This window comes from Rissa tridactyla, chromosome 3 (assembly GCF_028500815.1).
Source record: "Rissa tridactyla isolate bRisTri1 chromosome 3, bRisTri1.patW.cur.20221130, whole genome shotgun sequence".
Lineage (NCBI taxonomy): Eukaryota > Metazoa > Chordata > Aves > Charadriiformes > Laridae > Rissa > Rissa tridactyla.
In genome coordinates this window covers 90,962,933-90,979,870 of record NC_071468.1, presented here as the reverse complement: position 1 = coordinate 90,979,870, position 16,938 = coordinate 90,962,933, and the positions used below count along the sequence as shown (strand labels likewise).

At 41.1% G+C, this 16,938-nt stretch overlaps 1 protein-coding gene across 1 annotated transcript; it reads right to left on the bottom strand.

The window, feature by feature from the left end:
• Window positions 1-93: 93 nt before the first annotated feature.
• LOC128906761 (uncharacterized) lies at window positions 94-11,082 on the bottom strand. The gene is made up of 7 exons (XM_054194611.1): window positions 10,989-11,082; window positions 8,716-8,881; window positions 7,380-7,469; window positions 5,414-5,484; window positions 4,459-4,622; window positions 2,531-2,641; window positions 94-595 (listed from the first exon to the last, which is right to left on the bottom strand). The coding sequence occupies exons 2-7, from the start codon at window positions 8,841-8,843 to the stop codon at window positions 500-502; spliced, it is 660 nt and encodes a 219-aa protein (XP_054050586.1). The 5' UTR covers window positions 8,844-8,881; window positions 10,989-11,082; the 3' UTR covers window positions 94-499.
• Between the last annotated feature and the right edge of the window lie 5,856 nt (window positions 11,083-16,938).

Genomic DNA, 16,938 nt, shown 5'->3' with positions numbered 1-16,938 from the left:
TTAACATACCCATCCAGGTGCAAAAAAGTAGATTAACTCCTCCTTTGCCTGTATCATTTGAAAGCAGCACAATTCATGCTTTTGTAAAGAGAACAGTCAAAGTATTGCAGGATTTACTTTCTACAGCCCTCCCCAGAAATTTTAGCTCTATCCCTGAAAATGAAGGTTATGATTTATTCTGGAACTACAGTTCTTAATTGCCTCTGTAAAAGGGCAAGATATTTGATGTGCAAAACCTTTGGTACTCCTAGCTGCAACTGGGCTAGATTTAAACCTTTCCTCCCAAATCTGGAAGAAAATTAATCCCCATTCCAAATCATGGTAAACTGAACATGTACAGCTTTCACTTCTAACGAAATGGATCCTTCAACATAAAACATGCTTAGGAATGTTTTATTTCATCATAGGAAAAAATATACATAAGTTTTATTCTGGCATCTCATGTTTAAAAAGGATATCTTTTGTCTGGGTGTACTTTACATGTACAAACACTTGTACTTCAGTCATGAGGATAGATTTTTTTCAACCATGGCTGCATAATATATTTTGATCCATCATATCCACTGAAATAGGCTTTCATGTCAGGGTGGTGCACCTGAGAAAATATTTCAAGTTGAATAAGCAACAGAATTAGCAATAAATACAAACCGACACTTAAAAGAATAATTAAAGTTACTACACTTAACTTTTTGAAAATTCCTGATTAGTTTTTAAATACATAATGTACATAGATTTTCAGTGGGATTTTCCGTGTACTTTAATCTGATTTATGTCATCAAAACAGTGGCTTTCTCAAAGTACTCTACAAGAGTAATGGGATATTACATGCTAGATCTACATCAGCATTGATGTTTTAAAATCAGAACTGTTTCTTATTGAAGTAGTTGCCGCTCTTCTGTTGGTGGTAGAGCTATTTGTTATTTTTTTCAGCTGGATCAGTTATCTAATCCAATTAGGCAACAGGAACAGTAAAGTAGTCAGGGAAATGGTGAAGATACAGCAAGTTGATGGCCTTGGGTACCACAATGTTCAACGTGAAGATGCAAATCCACAAAGGACAATGCAAGTTACAAGCTTTGCTATGATGCAGAATGCATACAGTGAATGAGTTAGAATTATCAAGTGGGAAAGGGTTAGGACAAGTCTAAGGGTGTTCTCATCGGTCTCAACTCTTCAGGCAATTACTCTGCCTATTAGGCTGTAGGAAAAGTTGAGTGAGGGCAATCCACAGACCTCCTTTTGAAGTATAGCCATCATATATAATGACTCACCATTTGTAATTAATCTCAACTAGACAACTTCCAAGTATCTGATTTTGTGAGCTTGTTCCTCTAATAATCTGTGGGGAGAATTAGCCTGTCATCCAGGTGAGTAAAACAATCTGATATCTTAAAGACTAGTTTACACAAGATAAATATTTAAGATGAGGTACCTGTTTCTCCCCACAGACTATACAGGAAACCAAAGGTACCCAGCTGACTGACATAACCAAGGGTACATTTTTTAGACACACAAGAGTTGCCAAACTCCAATTTTAAATACTTATGACAGTTACCAGGGACAGCATAGTTCCAGCTCCTAAGTTCAGGCATGTTAGCACATTTTATATTACAATTGGTGGCTAAAACAGAAACAAGGACTGTAACTAAGGTTTCTCCGAAATAAAAGAGGTAATAGTGTCCCACTGTTTGGCCCCATGGATTGAGGGGGGTCCTTTATGTGCACTGGCACAGTTTCAAGAAAGGGCATGGAGAGCCTTCAGGCCAGCCTAACTTACACAACTCCGTACAGGGGAGTTCTCCTGACAGGCAAAAGATGTTTGACTTGACCACACATCTCCTGTTAGATGAATGGTTTAGCTACTTGCTGTTATTTTAAGTACAGATACTGTCTTTATCCACTATTTAAAAGACACGATAGCGCTGGATCCCTTGCAAAAAGCCATATGTGCCATGCATGCCTGAAGGCCATTTTGTGGATCAGAGTCTCTGACTAGTCTAAGAATCAGTTGCACCTTGTATAAGCTAGAAATCAAAAGCTACCAAGACCGTGATACACAAAACAGAATTTTTGGCTCCCAGAGAGTTTTGCAGTTAAGAAAGGAGACATTATTCAGTCTGGGCAGCAGTTGAGCAGGAGCTGTTAAAAATGCAGATTTTTCAGAGTGGGACTGAGAAACCAATATACTTTGCTAGATCCAGTAGAAAGAGATTAAATGACTGGTCCAATTTTGATAGGTCAGTGAAATCCTAAAACAAAAGTCCACATCTGCAACAGCCTGCACGTAACAGAAGTCAAGTTGCTAAAACACTTATAAAACTAGGTAGTTGGATACTTTGAAGTAGGCAGTACCTGCGTTTTGTCATTTATCAGCTTCCAAAAACACATACTTGCAAGTATTTTATCTGCTTTCTCTATTAGTTTTCACTAACTTCACAAAATAGATAATATCTATTAAGCGAAAGGTCAGCCAATTTTTAGACATACAGGATAACAAACAAGTTGCAACTGAATAAAAAAGAAATACTACCTCTAATCCCATAATAATTGTTATCTCTTCCTCAGGAATGTAAGCTGTAGATTTGCCAAATCCATTTGCTTTGTTAATTAGAATTCGATAGTGAGGAGTATCTTTTAGATCCTGTAAAAATAGAAAGAAAATAAATAGCCTCGAGGGGAGATGATGACTAAAGATTACATAATGTAATCAGTTAACTTGAACTAGGTTTACAGAACCTAAACCCACTCAACAGATACATGCAAGGAGTTCATTTTTATGATCTTAGCAACATCAGTTTGGAAAATTAAATATAAAGCAATCAAAATTATAATATGTGAAGTTCTTGGCATATCTGAAACATTTTTTGAGAGTCAAGATTTTAATGTATATAGGTCCCATAACAATTTGTTAGTCACCCTTCTTCCTTCACAAGTGGCAACACAGAACACCTGAGAGAAAGAGGCAAATTCAGAACTTAACACCTCTGACAATCTTGCTCCCGATGCTGGACAGAGCTAAGGCAACTTCTATGTATATATAAAAATTTTCCAGCCAAGTAAGGAAAAGTGTGGCTTACTATTATTTTTACAGTGCCTACGAACACAAATCATGGGCCAGGATCCCACCATGCTCACAACTATCCATAAACATTCCTGCCCAAAGTAACCCACAATCTAAACACAAAAAAGTGATGGATGAATACAGACAGATAACTGGAGTTTATGAAGCAGTTAGGATCGATCAATGTGACAGGCAACGGCCTCTGCTCAATGATGTAGTAGAGAACTCAAAGTCAGAGAAAGGCAAGGAAAAGTTGGGCTGAAACCCTGGCTAACGTTTAGAGGGGATGTGCAAGGACTAAGCTTAGTAGTTGCCTCTTAAAGGTCAGAAGGCGTTTTTCATAGCTGATGCATGTAACATGAAAAGGCACAGGCAAGTTAAAAAACCCCAAAAGGCACACACTTAAACCACGCATCACCACTATTAAAATTAAAACAGTAAAGATGAACACAAGGTCACTGGGAGAACAGAACAATATAAAAAGAATCCGAACACCTAATGGGACATTCACGGGTGTTCAGTTGGTGACAACAACACTGGGAGGAGAAAAGAAAGGAAGGATGCACGTGTTTTAGAAGCCAAAGATGAGTGGCAGATGGATAAAATTACAGCAGGGAAGGAACAAAACTCACAAAACAGGACATAATATCTGCTCCCAGCTGAGCATGAATTCCCTGCTACAGGCAGAGTTCCTCATTTTTTCTCACTTTCAATTCTCTGACTTAACGATTAGTGCCTTCCTGCCACTTAAGCAGCATGTCAGCAGCCAAACCACAGAGTATGCAGCACCGTATTATCAGAACAGCACTGTCAACAAAGATTTAGCATCTGATTTTCAAATTCAACAAGGACTTAGGCTGGAGAATTTCAAAAGCCTCAAGAATTCTAACAAAAACAAGTTGTTAAATAGATTTACATTCCAAGTATCCAGATCCCCAAAAACATTGTTTTCTAACTGAAATTGATTAAAGACAAAGGATTACTTGCATTTCTTAGGTGCCATGAAGATGTTACCAATTATGGATGACCAGATAAAAGATTTAACAGCCTCTCAACTTTAGTAACACACCACGAGAAACTCGTTCAAACATTACAGGTTGACACTGCTACTTTAAATACAACACTGTATTAAAACTGAGTAATTTTAATTCGAGACATGCCCAGTTCAACCCTGACCAGCAAAGCTTAACCAATCAGTGGTGCAAAAGCAAAGCGCTATTGGGACAACAGCACAGAAGCAGCAAAGGTACCGCTCAGATGCACAGGTGATATGGGACCCTAAAGTATTTTCCATTAGGTTAGCAGAAGTCTGCCCATGACAGTGTTTCTGATCGTTTTTTTAAACCTGAGTTATTTTGTGTATGTATTAATACAGCAAGAGTTTAATGCATTCAAACCTGTTTTGCTGGAGGATATTTGTGTCGTAGCCATTCTTCTGGAGCTTTAGCTTTTACATCCCATCCAACAATGACTCCCGAATAGCCAAATCTTTTGTGAACTATTACCTGTCCCACACTGAACTGAATATATTCAGGCTTTGGGCTGCGAACGTGACTCGATTCTAATTTAACAAAGAAAGAGGCTTAGCAAGGATAACTGTTTAATCAAGCATATTAAACATTTAAACAGACATTCTCCTCCCTTCTACCAGAAGACAAGTGATAGTTAGATTAATAAGCAAAGTAAACATGGGAATGGGTACTTTGTTTTTTTCTCCCCAGAATTTTAATATGATATTTGACAAAGAGTATCCACCAAGAAACACATTCCTCTATTTGTATGCCTTTGATTGATATTACACAGGGATCTTAACAGAGGTTTGAAAAACATAAACAAATGTATGCATTGACAATTACTTAAGCCTCACATACAATATTTTACAGTGCTTACACATGCTAATGGATTTTGCCATTACTTTTTTTTCCAGCTTAGGTCACAGAATTCTTCTATTCAGTCTGACTGTGAGGAGTTTCTTTCCAAGAGCAGACTGATGAACTGTTTCTTTTTCCTGTTATGAGGTCAATCTAAATCAGTTCATTTGAATCAAGTGAAAGCTATACCACTGTTTCATACATCAGTACAAAACAGGCACACTCAGATCTCTTCAATAAAATAGATACATACATATAGTATGTCAATATTGATACTGTTACACAACACAGGGTGAAAAGGCCTTGGATTTTACATTTTCTGTTTTGCTTAATGAACATTATCAATAATGTTTAAAGAGAAGGAAAAAAAAAAAGAAAAGAGACTACCATTTACAAAGCAAGTATAGAAATCCACTATGGAAGACCTTACAGAAGCCAGTATCACAAGCAAAATCCAAAAGGATTGCAAAAACTCCAATACCTGCAAAATAAGAATGAGTTTCTGCTTCATTGTCGCCAATTTTAGTTTTCTTTTCTCCATAGTACCAATTCCTAAAATGTAAAATTAATAACCCAACATTCAAACAAGTTCTTTAGAAACTGAGTTTTAGGGTACTTGGCCTTCTGATTATTACTGTCTTAAGCATTTGTCTGAATAGAGGGATACTGCAAATCCTTTGATGCAAAATTCTTCACAATTTGAAGCCCAAACAGAATGACAGTTTTATATTAAAACCGCTTTTAAGGAATACACAAGACAAAGGAATTTGTTCCAACAGGAGAAAAGAGTATGAATCTGATTTTTTTGCATATGTAACTCTACAGCTGCATTATAATTTTTATATCAGAGGAAACCCATTTATTTTCTACAGGTGAGCAAATATGATTCTGAACACTAACAGAGTGATTCTTCAGTATCTTTTGTAAATTCTATTGTGAAATCTTTACAGATTGGTTAACATTGGTATGGACAAGGTGTCTGGCAATAAGTCTCAGACTAGGGCTACAATAAATACAACTTATCTTTCTGCACTAAGCTGAATTACATGTGAACTTAAAGGGTGGGGGCTAGCGGAGGGCCATCTTTAAAAAGGGGAGATGGCTTACGGTTTTCACTGCCATTGTGAAAAAGAGAAAGTGTAAAGAAACAATGAGCAAACTCCACACTTAGTAGGGGGGAGCTTTCAAATATTCCTTCTGCTAGCAATGTAACAGGAGCAGTCTGTGAACAAATATATTTGAGCTAACATTCTCCATTCATATCAGTCAGCAACCTGTTGGTGCCAAAGAACTATCAGTTGTCCTAGTCTACTTCCTCTTCTATGGTGTTCACTACCTTCCCTCTTTCAGTCTTACACCCTTTGCCCTGCCTGGAAGAAAGTAAGACCAGGTTCCACAACTGTGCAAACAATACTTTTTTTAAAACGTCTTGGTTTAGCTCAAATCTGTAGAAGACTTAAGGTTGACAAATACCTTTTAACAGGAACAGGGATGGTCAAATATCCTGACTTGTCAGACTGCACTGTTGAAAACAGCAGCTAATATAGTAGGTTTGGAAGGTCTTAAATGCCAACATATTTTTAGGATAACCAATTCTTATAAGATATTCAAAAGACACAAGCAGCTCCGAACGATCATTTGGTCTTGGAAGGCTTTATCTTTAGAAATGCCTGGAGCTTTCCACAAAGCTGCAAAGCAATTTATGGTGAAAGCAGAGTTTCTCTTTCCATCCACATACCGTTCCCCTACGCTTTCCTGGGGGTAAAACTAAGTCTGAGTCTTCCACAGTTCAGAGGACTTGACATCCTTGGTTACTGTTCATGAAGCAATAATAAAGGACCTTTGAAGGTCTAGACATGGTAAAACCTTTTGACTATTTCAACTCCACAAGAATTAAATCTCACAAACAAGCCTTTTAACCTCCCTCGTCTTAAATTTATATGGCATATATATAAATGGATATAATCTTACTTTTTCTAGACAAACTCAGTCACACATCCAATAATCAAGTTTCCCCTTCTTCCTAAATCCACAGATTTCCCATCTGTGTTTTCTGATTCAACTTGAAGTTTACTCGAACTCCCATATGCAGCATAAGATGTCCATCCCATGTTGTAGGATCTGACCCTACAAACGTAGCTGCTTACAATCATTAATATGGTTAATCCTACGGACTTCACAATCAGAGAAATCTGAAGTGGAGGATAACACATATAGAATTAGTGCCATGATTTATATTTAGTTTTGCTTGAAGTTCAAATAGCATGTTTGCATAGAATACAGGCGAAAGGTTTTCTTAAAACTCATAGGAAGTCCCAGTCAGTCTCAACAAGTAAATAAGAGAGATTTCCCCTTTGTTACTTGTTTTCACCCCTACAGCACACCTTCCTGTTAAGAAGAGGCCACGTTTGAAATGTATTAAGTGTAGACAATATGTAACATCCTACCTTGTCTTTGATAGCCACAGCTTTAAACGATCTGCCCACGCATCCAGACTCAAGTAAGATTTTGTAAAGCTGCTCCAGGAGGCAATTATCCTTTAGTAGTAAAAATGATCATCACATTGTTATAAAAATGTTCTACAGTATTCATATATATATATATTTTAATATTTAAACTATGTTTCTATAGCAAACAGGAAAAAAAGTCAGTGACCAGCAACAAATTCTCCTCAAGATTAATATCTAGACTGCAAATGAACATTCTTTCAATCATCACCTGTATAAGTAAACCATATGTAAATTTTGGAAAATGCCATTTTTCATTACAAGGTTGCTTGCTTTCTGTACTCAGACCATAGGAATTGCTAAATTGCATCAGATTCTGCAGTTTCAACTGTTACTTGAGAATAGTGCGCATGAGACATTTCAAAAATGGTACACATAACGAAAAAACTATTAAAAATAGCATAAAAGTTTTTGTATGAATCTAAATGGTTAGTAGTTGACTCATGCCATGAAACCTGAATGTTATTTAAATCTGGGTCTTTACGCTTAAAACCAGACTTAGTTCTTTTTTCATCAGACCAATTTTTTTGCTCTCATTACTTCATGTATTTGAGTTCTACAGATGAACCACACAACCAATGCACTACACAGGCTGCACTGTCAAAACTAAGTCACAGAAGTTTCTCTTCGCATGGTTCATCTTCAAGGTACCAACATTTGCCAACGGTTACCCCTATCAAGTATTTGGACCGGATTCTCCACTTCACATCTGGAGATAGATAGATGCGTGCAACCCTGTCAATACATAATTTCTTAATTCATACACAAAATGGCACTACTTACTTAACTCTACCATTATGACTGCCTTAAGTAATGTACTATGAATGATTTTTTGTTGGTTAAGACTGTACTGAATCATACTATGCGAGAAAACCTATTTTAACAGGAAGTGTCAAAAGGTAATGGAAAGTCAGAAATAACCTTACTAATCGAACACCTCATCCCCCCCTTTTTAAAGTGACATAACCCGTAATAACATTTATTGGAATGTCCGAAACCAGAATGAGATTAAGGCACAGTCATGCACTCACATAGACTATATACAGATTTTTATGTGAAGAGAACAACGGTTGTTATTTAAATTTTGAAGGACATCTTTAAACAACTAAACACAGTCACATTAAGCCACAAAAATGTCTGAGGTATGATTTGAATGTTGTTTTCATGCAGGAATGGCCAGTGCGTTCCACCCACACTCCAACTTTCCAGGACAAAGTGTCATTGGGGATGAGAAAGAGAACTCTCTTATAAATACAGTAGGGAAGGAGAGACTTACAACCTTTCTGTTATTTGGATGCGCTGAACAGAGTCCGTCCCGTACCACTGAGATATGAAATATTGTGCAGGAAGCGCAGACAGCAGCACACAGATCTGCAGAGCTGCAGCTGCATTGATGTGAGGCATTCCAACAGGAAGTTTTTTAAAAGACTCTTCCTTGCTCTCTACTCAGAGAAGAGGAATAAAAAAAAAAATAAATAAATAAAAAAAGAGAGACAGACAAAAAATGTAGCTGTCAGCTTTTCTAGCTGTGTAGTACTTAAATGTTTCCTTCAGATTGGTTTGTTGATTCACAAGGTAACATCCAATCTACACAGGCATTTCAGTTACACATGGAGCACACCTACATCAGGTCAAACTGAATTAAATTTGAAGGTACTTATAAAAACTAATAGAAGACTAAAGTAGACAGCTTCACAAGACAAAGAAAACAAAAACCTAGTTAAGTTATACAGACATCTCTTTCATCTGGAAATAGGGGGAAAAAAAAAAGAAATGGGAAGTTGTATGGTTGTCCAATTTGCAATAAAAAGCTGCTCCCCATGAATAAAATTCATTGTGCTGCTATATCATCAAATTAAGTGCATTAAATATGTCCGACATATCAGATTGATGGCCTCAAGGAAAATCTATTTAGATGCAGCGATTATCATGCATTTGACAGAACTAAGGAATTTTTCTTTCAAACCGAAGGCACGCATAGCGTCTTACCAAGATGATAACAATGTGTGCCACAGTCCCATCACTAGACTCGAAAAAGATTTGACATCACCATACATTCCACAAGCACCTGCCACACCTTACCAATGCATTAAGATATTCATGGCTCTTCCCCTCCTTCCCCGCCAAATTAAGATATTCACCTTCAGCTGAGGAGCACATTTACTGTCTTTTTACATCTGTGATGTTTTTTCAAACCGGAACTAAGACTCGCTGAAATTTGAGATTTGTATCTTTCACACAAGTGTTCTCAGGGTGCACAGGTTTACTGCAACATTCAAAGAGTCATCTACATCCACTCTCTGTTCTGTCTCATTAGTCTCCAGCAGTGGCTGTTACAACTACTACTCTCTAGTAGACTATGCAGCTTGCAAGCACAAGCAAATTGTTTCTGTTGTTTCTGAGTTGCTTCTAGTTCCTACTATCCTAATTTATGTCATTTACTCAAATAATATATATATTTATTTATATATTACCCAAATAATTTGCATTACTGCAATAGATACAGTACTCATGTATGCAGGAAATTATATTTATGAAAACTGCCTAGCAAAGGTAGTCGAGATCACACAATAAAGCTGAAAGAGGCCCAAAGAATATTGTAGGGACTACGAAAACATCTGCACGTGTGATCAACAGTTACCACAAACTGTATTTTTCACTTCTGCATTACCTGCTTTAGAGCCAAGAGCAAAGAAAAAAATAACTCCTAATTTTAGACATTATCAGTAGTTGTACGTGTACAGTACTTGTTTACTCAGGTATATCGGCGCTGGGGGGGAGGAAGAGTCGCATATTAGTTCAACAAAATAACCATCAGGACCCTGCTAGGCTGGGGAGCTGGACAGGACCCCCGGGGAACGCTACCACCCTGCCCACAGCGTTTCCACAACATGGCCGTACAGCTCAATTTACTTAAAATTTACTTAAAAACTTCAAGGCCAGGTTGGACGGAGCTTTGAGCAACCCGGTCTAGTGCAAGGTGTCCCTGCCCGTGGCAGGGGGGTTGGAACTAGATGATCTTCAAGGTCCCTTCCAACTGTAAATATTCTATGTATGATCCTATGATTCTATGAACTGTCCCTGCGGGTCTTTCTGCTATTTCTGAAAGCAACTTTTTGGGCAGCCGGATCCACCAGATGGAAAGGAGCACAGCAGCAGATGGGAGATAGCCCGGACCAAAGCTGGGGCCCTCACAGAACCAAAATACTTTTGCGCACATTCCCCGAGTACCTAAAAAACCTGTCAGAAACGAGCTATACCTTTACCCCCGTCGACAACCGCCCGGCAGCCGAGCCGCAGCCCCCACCGCAGCTCGGGGAGAAGCCGCCGAACTCCCCGCCCGGTAACTCTGCCACACGCGTCGGGGGACCAAGGCCACGAAACCGACCGGCGGGCAGGTGAGGCGACCCCGCAGGCCCTCCTCCCCCGCACCACCGGCCCCTCAGCACCTGAGGGGAGAGCCGGCCCGGCGCCAGGCGGCGGCAGGTGTCGGCGCCACCCCGCCATCCTCCCTTCCCTCCCGGTTCCCCGCGTTAGGCAGCCCCTCACCCGGCGGCTCCGCTCGGCTCCGCTGACCGGCGAGGGGTTGAGATCCCAGGTGGAGGCGGCGCCACCTGACGCCAGGCGCCGCCGGCAGCTCGCGCCCCCCCCACAGGGGCAGGGCGCGAGCTGCCGGCGGCGCCTGGCGTCAGGTAGCGACCGTTAGGGGGCGGCGGACATTTTGTGCGGCTGAGGGGAGCGGCGGGAAGCGGCCGCTTTCGCCTGAGCCCCTTCCCCCGATATCCGGGCCGGGAAGAGTTTTAACGCCTGTAAATGGAAGCCAGAGCGGTGAACGCTGGCGGCTTGAGGCTCGTGTCAGGTTGTCAGGTGTGGGGGTTACCTGCTTTCTCCCAGTCTGGCAGTTGTCTCCCCCTGGTGTGGTTAAGCCTCCCCCCGGGCTGTATGGGGTAGGGATTTCGCATTCTCAGAAAACAAACACCTGCGTGGACTTTAGTCCCTTGCCATTTTTAAGGAGATTATAAAGAGAGAAAGGAAGGAGAGAAAGGAAGGAGAGAAAGGAAGGAAGGAAAAGAAAGAAAAAAAGAAAGAGAAGGAGAAAGAAAGAAAAGAAAGAAGAATAAAAAAGGAAAGGGAAGGGAAAAGGAAAAAAGGAAAGGGAAAGGGGAAAGAAAACGGAAAGAGAAAAGGAGAGGAAAGGAAAGGGTTTTATTTATTTTTGCAGGTTATTTTTTAAGTAAATGATATTTGCAACTCCCTGAAGTCATTTTTTTTTCCGTGAAGATGGACAAGCGCCTTTAACCTGCTATGAATAGAAGTCAGGGGAAGTTCTCCAGTGTGAAGTTTATGTCGTGTTTTAACATAAACTTTTAGCCCAGCCTCACAGCGCACCTCTAAGCACCCTGTTGGTAGTTCAGAGAGCGCTTGGTGGTAGTCTCTGGGCCTGGTTCTGTCACAGATGGGTGAAGGCACAGCTGAAACAAAAGCCGTCAGCATGGTTTCGATCATGCATGTGTCAGCCGTCAGGCAGAGCCTCCCTCTGGGCCTGCTGAGCTGCTGCACCGGGGGTTGAAACCTGCTAATGAACCTCCTCTTTGTCAGGGACTTCTTTAGTGTAAATTCAACAGCCACCAAGTTTGTTGATGACACCCAAATAACAAGAAGAGGATAGTCTCAAACAGAGAGATTAGAACAACAGGAACGTTGCAGACAACAGGGGAAATTTTGCAGTCGCAAACGTTGAGTCTTACCGAGGGAGAGGAAATGTTCTGGCCCTGTCTTCTCACTTACTGAGCACATCTCTGTAAAGGGCAGTACCGTGAAAAAAGGGGAAAATATTGAGCTGTAACTAGTTCAATAATGTAGCTTACTTTTCATATCCATAGTTGCACTTTTCAAATGAAAAACTGGAGAAAGTACTTTTTCCTGTAGGCAGATGCTAAAAGAGAAAATGGTCTCAGAAATAGTTTGAAAAATGCAGGAGCTACACCGTGTGATGGTACGGGCTGAAATACTTCTTGCTTTCTGTCATGGATAATATCAACAATGTATAGTACAAATTGTGGCCCAATACACTTGCGGTCACGGCAAGTGCAGGGCAGCCAAGGGATCAGGGCCAGCCAGCATGGGTTTAGGAAAGGGAGGTCCTGCTTAACCAACCTGATCTCTTTCTATGACCATGTGACCCGCCTTCTGGATGCGGGGAAGGCTGTGGACATTGTCTGTCTGGAATTTGGTAACGCCTTTGACACCATCCCCCATAGCATTCTCCTGGAGAAGCTGGCGAATCATGGCATAGACAAGTGTACTCTTTGCTGGGTTAAAAACTGGCTGGATGGCTGTGCCCAGAGAGTTGTGATTAATGGGGTGAAGTCCTCTTGGCGGCCCGTCACCAGAGGTGTCCCTCAGGGCTCAGTTTTGGGGCTGGTTTTGTTTAATATCTTTATCAATGATCTGGATGAGGGGATTGAGTGCACCCTCAGTAAATTTGCAGATGACACCAAACTAGGTGGGAGTGTTGATCTCGTTGAGGGTAGAAAGGCTCTACAGAGGGACCTGGACAGGCTGGATCGACGCGCCAAGGCCAACTGTATGAGGTTTAATAAGGCCAAGTGCCAGGTCCTGCATTTCGGTCACAACAACCCCAAGCAACGCTACAGGCTTGGGGAAGAGTGGCTGGAAAGCTGCCCAGCAGAAAAGGACCTGGGGGTGCTGGTGGACGGCCAGCTTAACATGAGCCAGCAGTGTGCCCAGGTGGCCAAGAAGGCCAACAGCATTCTGGCTTGTATCAGGAACAGCGTGGCCAGCAGGAGCAGGGAAGTGATCGGGTCTCTGTACTTGGCACTGGTGAGGCCTCGCCTCAAGTACTGTGTTCAGTTCTGGGCCCCTCTGTACAAGAGGGACATTGAGGTGCTGGAGCGTGTCCAGAGGAGAGCTACCAGGCTGGTGAGGGGTCTGGAGACCAGGTCATATGAGGAGAGGCTGAGGGAGCTGGGTATGTTTACCTTGGAGAAGAGGAGGCTGAGGGGAGACCTCATTGCCCTCTACAGCTACCTGAAAGGAGGTTGGAGAGAGGTGGGTGTTGGCCTCTTCTCCCAAGTGAATAATGACAGGACCAGAGGAAATGGTCTGAAGTTGTGGCAGGGGAGGTTTAGATTAGATATTAGGAAGAATTACTTTACTGAAAGAGTGGTCAGGCACTGGAACAGCCTGCCCAGGGAGGTGGTTGAGTCACCATCCCTAGGGGTATTTAAACGTCTAGATTTGGCACTTCGGGGCATGCTCTAGTGGCAGAGATTGTATGCGGTTTTTTGGTGTGTGTATTGTTGGACTCGATGATCTCAAAGGTCCTTTCCAACCATGAAGATTCTATGATTCTATGATTATTAGACACCTAACAAGTCATTAAGTCTTTTCTTCATTAACAGGGCCTGTTGTGATAAGACAAGGGGTAATGGTTTTAAACTAAAAGAGGGCAGATTCAGACTAGATATACGGAAGAATTTTTTTACAATGAGGATGTTGAAACACTGAAACAAGTTGCCCAGAAAGGTGGTAGATGCCCCATCCCTGGAGGTGTTCAAGGTCAGAATGGACAGGGCTCTGAGCAACCTGATCTAGTTGAAGACCTCCCCAACCAAGGGGAGGTTGGACTAGATGATCTTTAAAGGTCCCTTCCAATCCAAACCGTTCTATCATTCTATAGATGAGGAAAATCATGTAGCATCTCATACATCTGTCAGACAGAGGAGAGGAATCAGAATCATAGAATTGTTTGGAATGGTATTAGCCTTTAAGTAGAACACATTGTTGGCTGCAACAGTTTGACTGTTGCTTGGGCTGAACTGAATTGTCTCGGGCAGTGGTTTTGAGCCCAGGGCCTATAAAAGATAGTTAAGAAAAGCAAGCATGATATCAGGAGGCTTACATACAGCATCCTGGGGCATGCGGACAAACAAGGATGATCCATTTTTCTAGTACAAAAAGTGCTTTGAATTCCTGTGCCGTAGCTAGGCAGGAAGCTAAAGGAAAAAAAAGCATCGGGATTTGGCACTGCTGCTTTCCCTTCTCCATTGCTTGTGCTGCCACTTGATGATCTTCCTTTCCCCCACCATCTCAGGGTCTCTGCAGAGACCTTCTTGCTTTGGGGACTGCCTGCGTTTGTCAGTTGTAAGGTTGTATTAAGATGATGAGGGCTTGGCAAAAATTATAATAATGATTTCAAGACAGCATTGGTGGAAAATACAACATGAGGGAACTAAGTGGCCAGCCTTAGGGTTTTGTTTGTTGATGGATTCAAGCCCATTCAGCATGGCAGGTATGCCTAGTTGAAAGCTCACATGAATACTGACAGACTGGAAATACGAATTTAACCTAAGAGAAATATGTTTTTAAAACATAACCAATCAAGTTGCTTGTCTATAGATAAAATATAGTGGCAATAGCTTCAGTTGGATAATTCAACCATTATTCTTCAACCCAATTAAAGTTTCATTATGGGGGAACATTATAGGTTAAGTTTTCTGAAGGTATTTAGGAGTAGCTTATCACAAAGGTTTCAAGACCATGGCCACACCAACACAAGAGATGATGCCTGTTTATCTCATCTCCTGCATTGCCGTTGCAGTAAAAGATGAACGAGTTTAGGACCTAAATAGGAAAAATGGAAAGAATCTATTTTTCCTAGGAGCCCCACTTTCCTTCCAGCCCAGTCAGCATCAAAAGGCAAAGCAACTTTGAATAACAGAAAGGAAGAGAAAGAGAAACAGAAAAGTACGCTTGGTGTCTGGAGGGCATTTCTCCAAGTGGGTGCTTGGTGCTCAGACTGCTGGGAATAATGTTGCTAGCATTTAAATGGGCTAGTGAGATTTGAAGGTAGCAGCTCTTTGAGGAAGAAGTGGTAGAAAGGTTGAGGTGCTACTTTTACTATCACTTGAATTACAATTTCCTGCAAGACAGCATATTCCTACCTAGCAGTGGAACGGTTATGTGTGCAGTGGGAAAGTCTCTCCATACGTTCATGACATGAAAAAATTTAAAGCCATCAGTGAGCTGGTGAGGAAGTTCCTCAAGGAGCATGTTTCTGGCTCATGTTAGAGTTCTCTGCAGTCATCTTCTGGGCAACGAGGGTTGGTCCAGCATGGAAGGAGCAAGGCTTCCACTATAACTATATTACGCTATATATATACTTATATACTTTAAGGAACAGGCACGGCACATCACCTCATGTAATGGGCTGAATTGCATTTTATTGGCTTCTGGTGAAAAAATAGCTGTGACTTGACAGTATGAGTGGGGTGTCAGCTGGTTGGAAGGCAATCTAAAGTCGCACTTTTTTGTGAATCATACATGAAGTGGTGAATAGGTGCTGAACTAGTTTTTTTCTCTCTCAGCATCAAGTCTTTATTTGTTCTTGGCAATTATATGATTAGAAGTTAAGGTTGCTAAAGTCAACGTATTTATTGTCCTGGATTAAATATGTACCTTTTCAAAAGAGGAAACGTTTTCTTCCTTTTTTTTTTTCCTCCAGCATGGGAATAAAACACATTCTGTACTGCCACAAAGATCAGATGCTGTTTTGCAGGGTTCTTTTAGACATATAAGATTGGGGAAAACCAAATTAAAATAATTTGCTATAACAAAAGTAAATCAAATAAAAAAAAAATCCACAACAAACAAACAAAAAAACCCAACCAAACTTATGACTCAGTGACAGCAGTGCCATCCTTATCATTTTAGAGGCATCAGAAGCCACGCCACTCCTACATTTACCATCCCTCCAGTCTCTCTGTTCGTTTTTTGTGAGTACCAGTTTATTTTTTTGACAAGAAAAGGTTTCTAGAGAGAGTCTGGGATCATTTTCTTGAAATTTTTTGCACTAGAGGCAACGCAAAGTGAAGGTGAAGCATGTTATCTAAATGCTCCTTACCCTCATGTGCTTTTTGCATTAGTAGAATGGAAATTACATGTGCCAGAATGCCTGAGTAACGTATCTGCTAACGGGCCTGGCAAAAGAACACAGACCTCAGCTTTGTCCCAGGATGTTGGCAGTTTACTGGATTGTCCTTACAGTAACATGAGGCCCAAGCTCGGTTTATTTGCTCTTCATCTATTCTTCAGCCAGCCCCTTCCCTACATCTGTCACACTTTCCCTTTTTTTGTCCTGGTAGCAGATCGGGGCTGTCTGAAGTGTTTGTCTACTGAAGTGACTTGCAACCGTTCTCAGATGCAGTCAGTGCGGTAATTCAGTCACCATGTGGTCATCTATCAATCTTAAGATAAAAATATTCCTGCACCCTGTGTCTTCTAATTCTTCCTCACTTCTAGGGTTTGCATGTTAGCTCAGGTTTAAAACTCAGCTATAAATTTAAGCCACAATGAGACACCTGGATTTCCGTGGCGCCCGAGTGGGAATGAGGAATTATGAGCACTTCGAAAAGTGCGCCTCAGCACCAGAGAGCTTTCAGACTGGAGCTCGATCTCTATTAGCCTAAGATATGCA

Excerpts from the sequence above, each read along its gene's own strand:
- LOC128906761 (XM_054194611.1), bottom strand. The coding sequence starts at position 8,843 with ATGCCTCACATCAATGCAGCTGCAGCTCTGCAGATCTGTGTGCTGCTG. Across the intron at positions 2,642-4,458 it reads AATATCCTCCAGCAAAACAG|GATCTAAAAGATACTCCTCA; the intron begins GTTTGAATGCAT and ends CTATTTTTACAG. Across the intron at positions 596-2,530 it reads CAATTATTATGGGATTAGAG|GTGCACCACCCTGACATGAA; the intron begins GTAGTATTTCTT and ends ATATTTTCTCAG.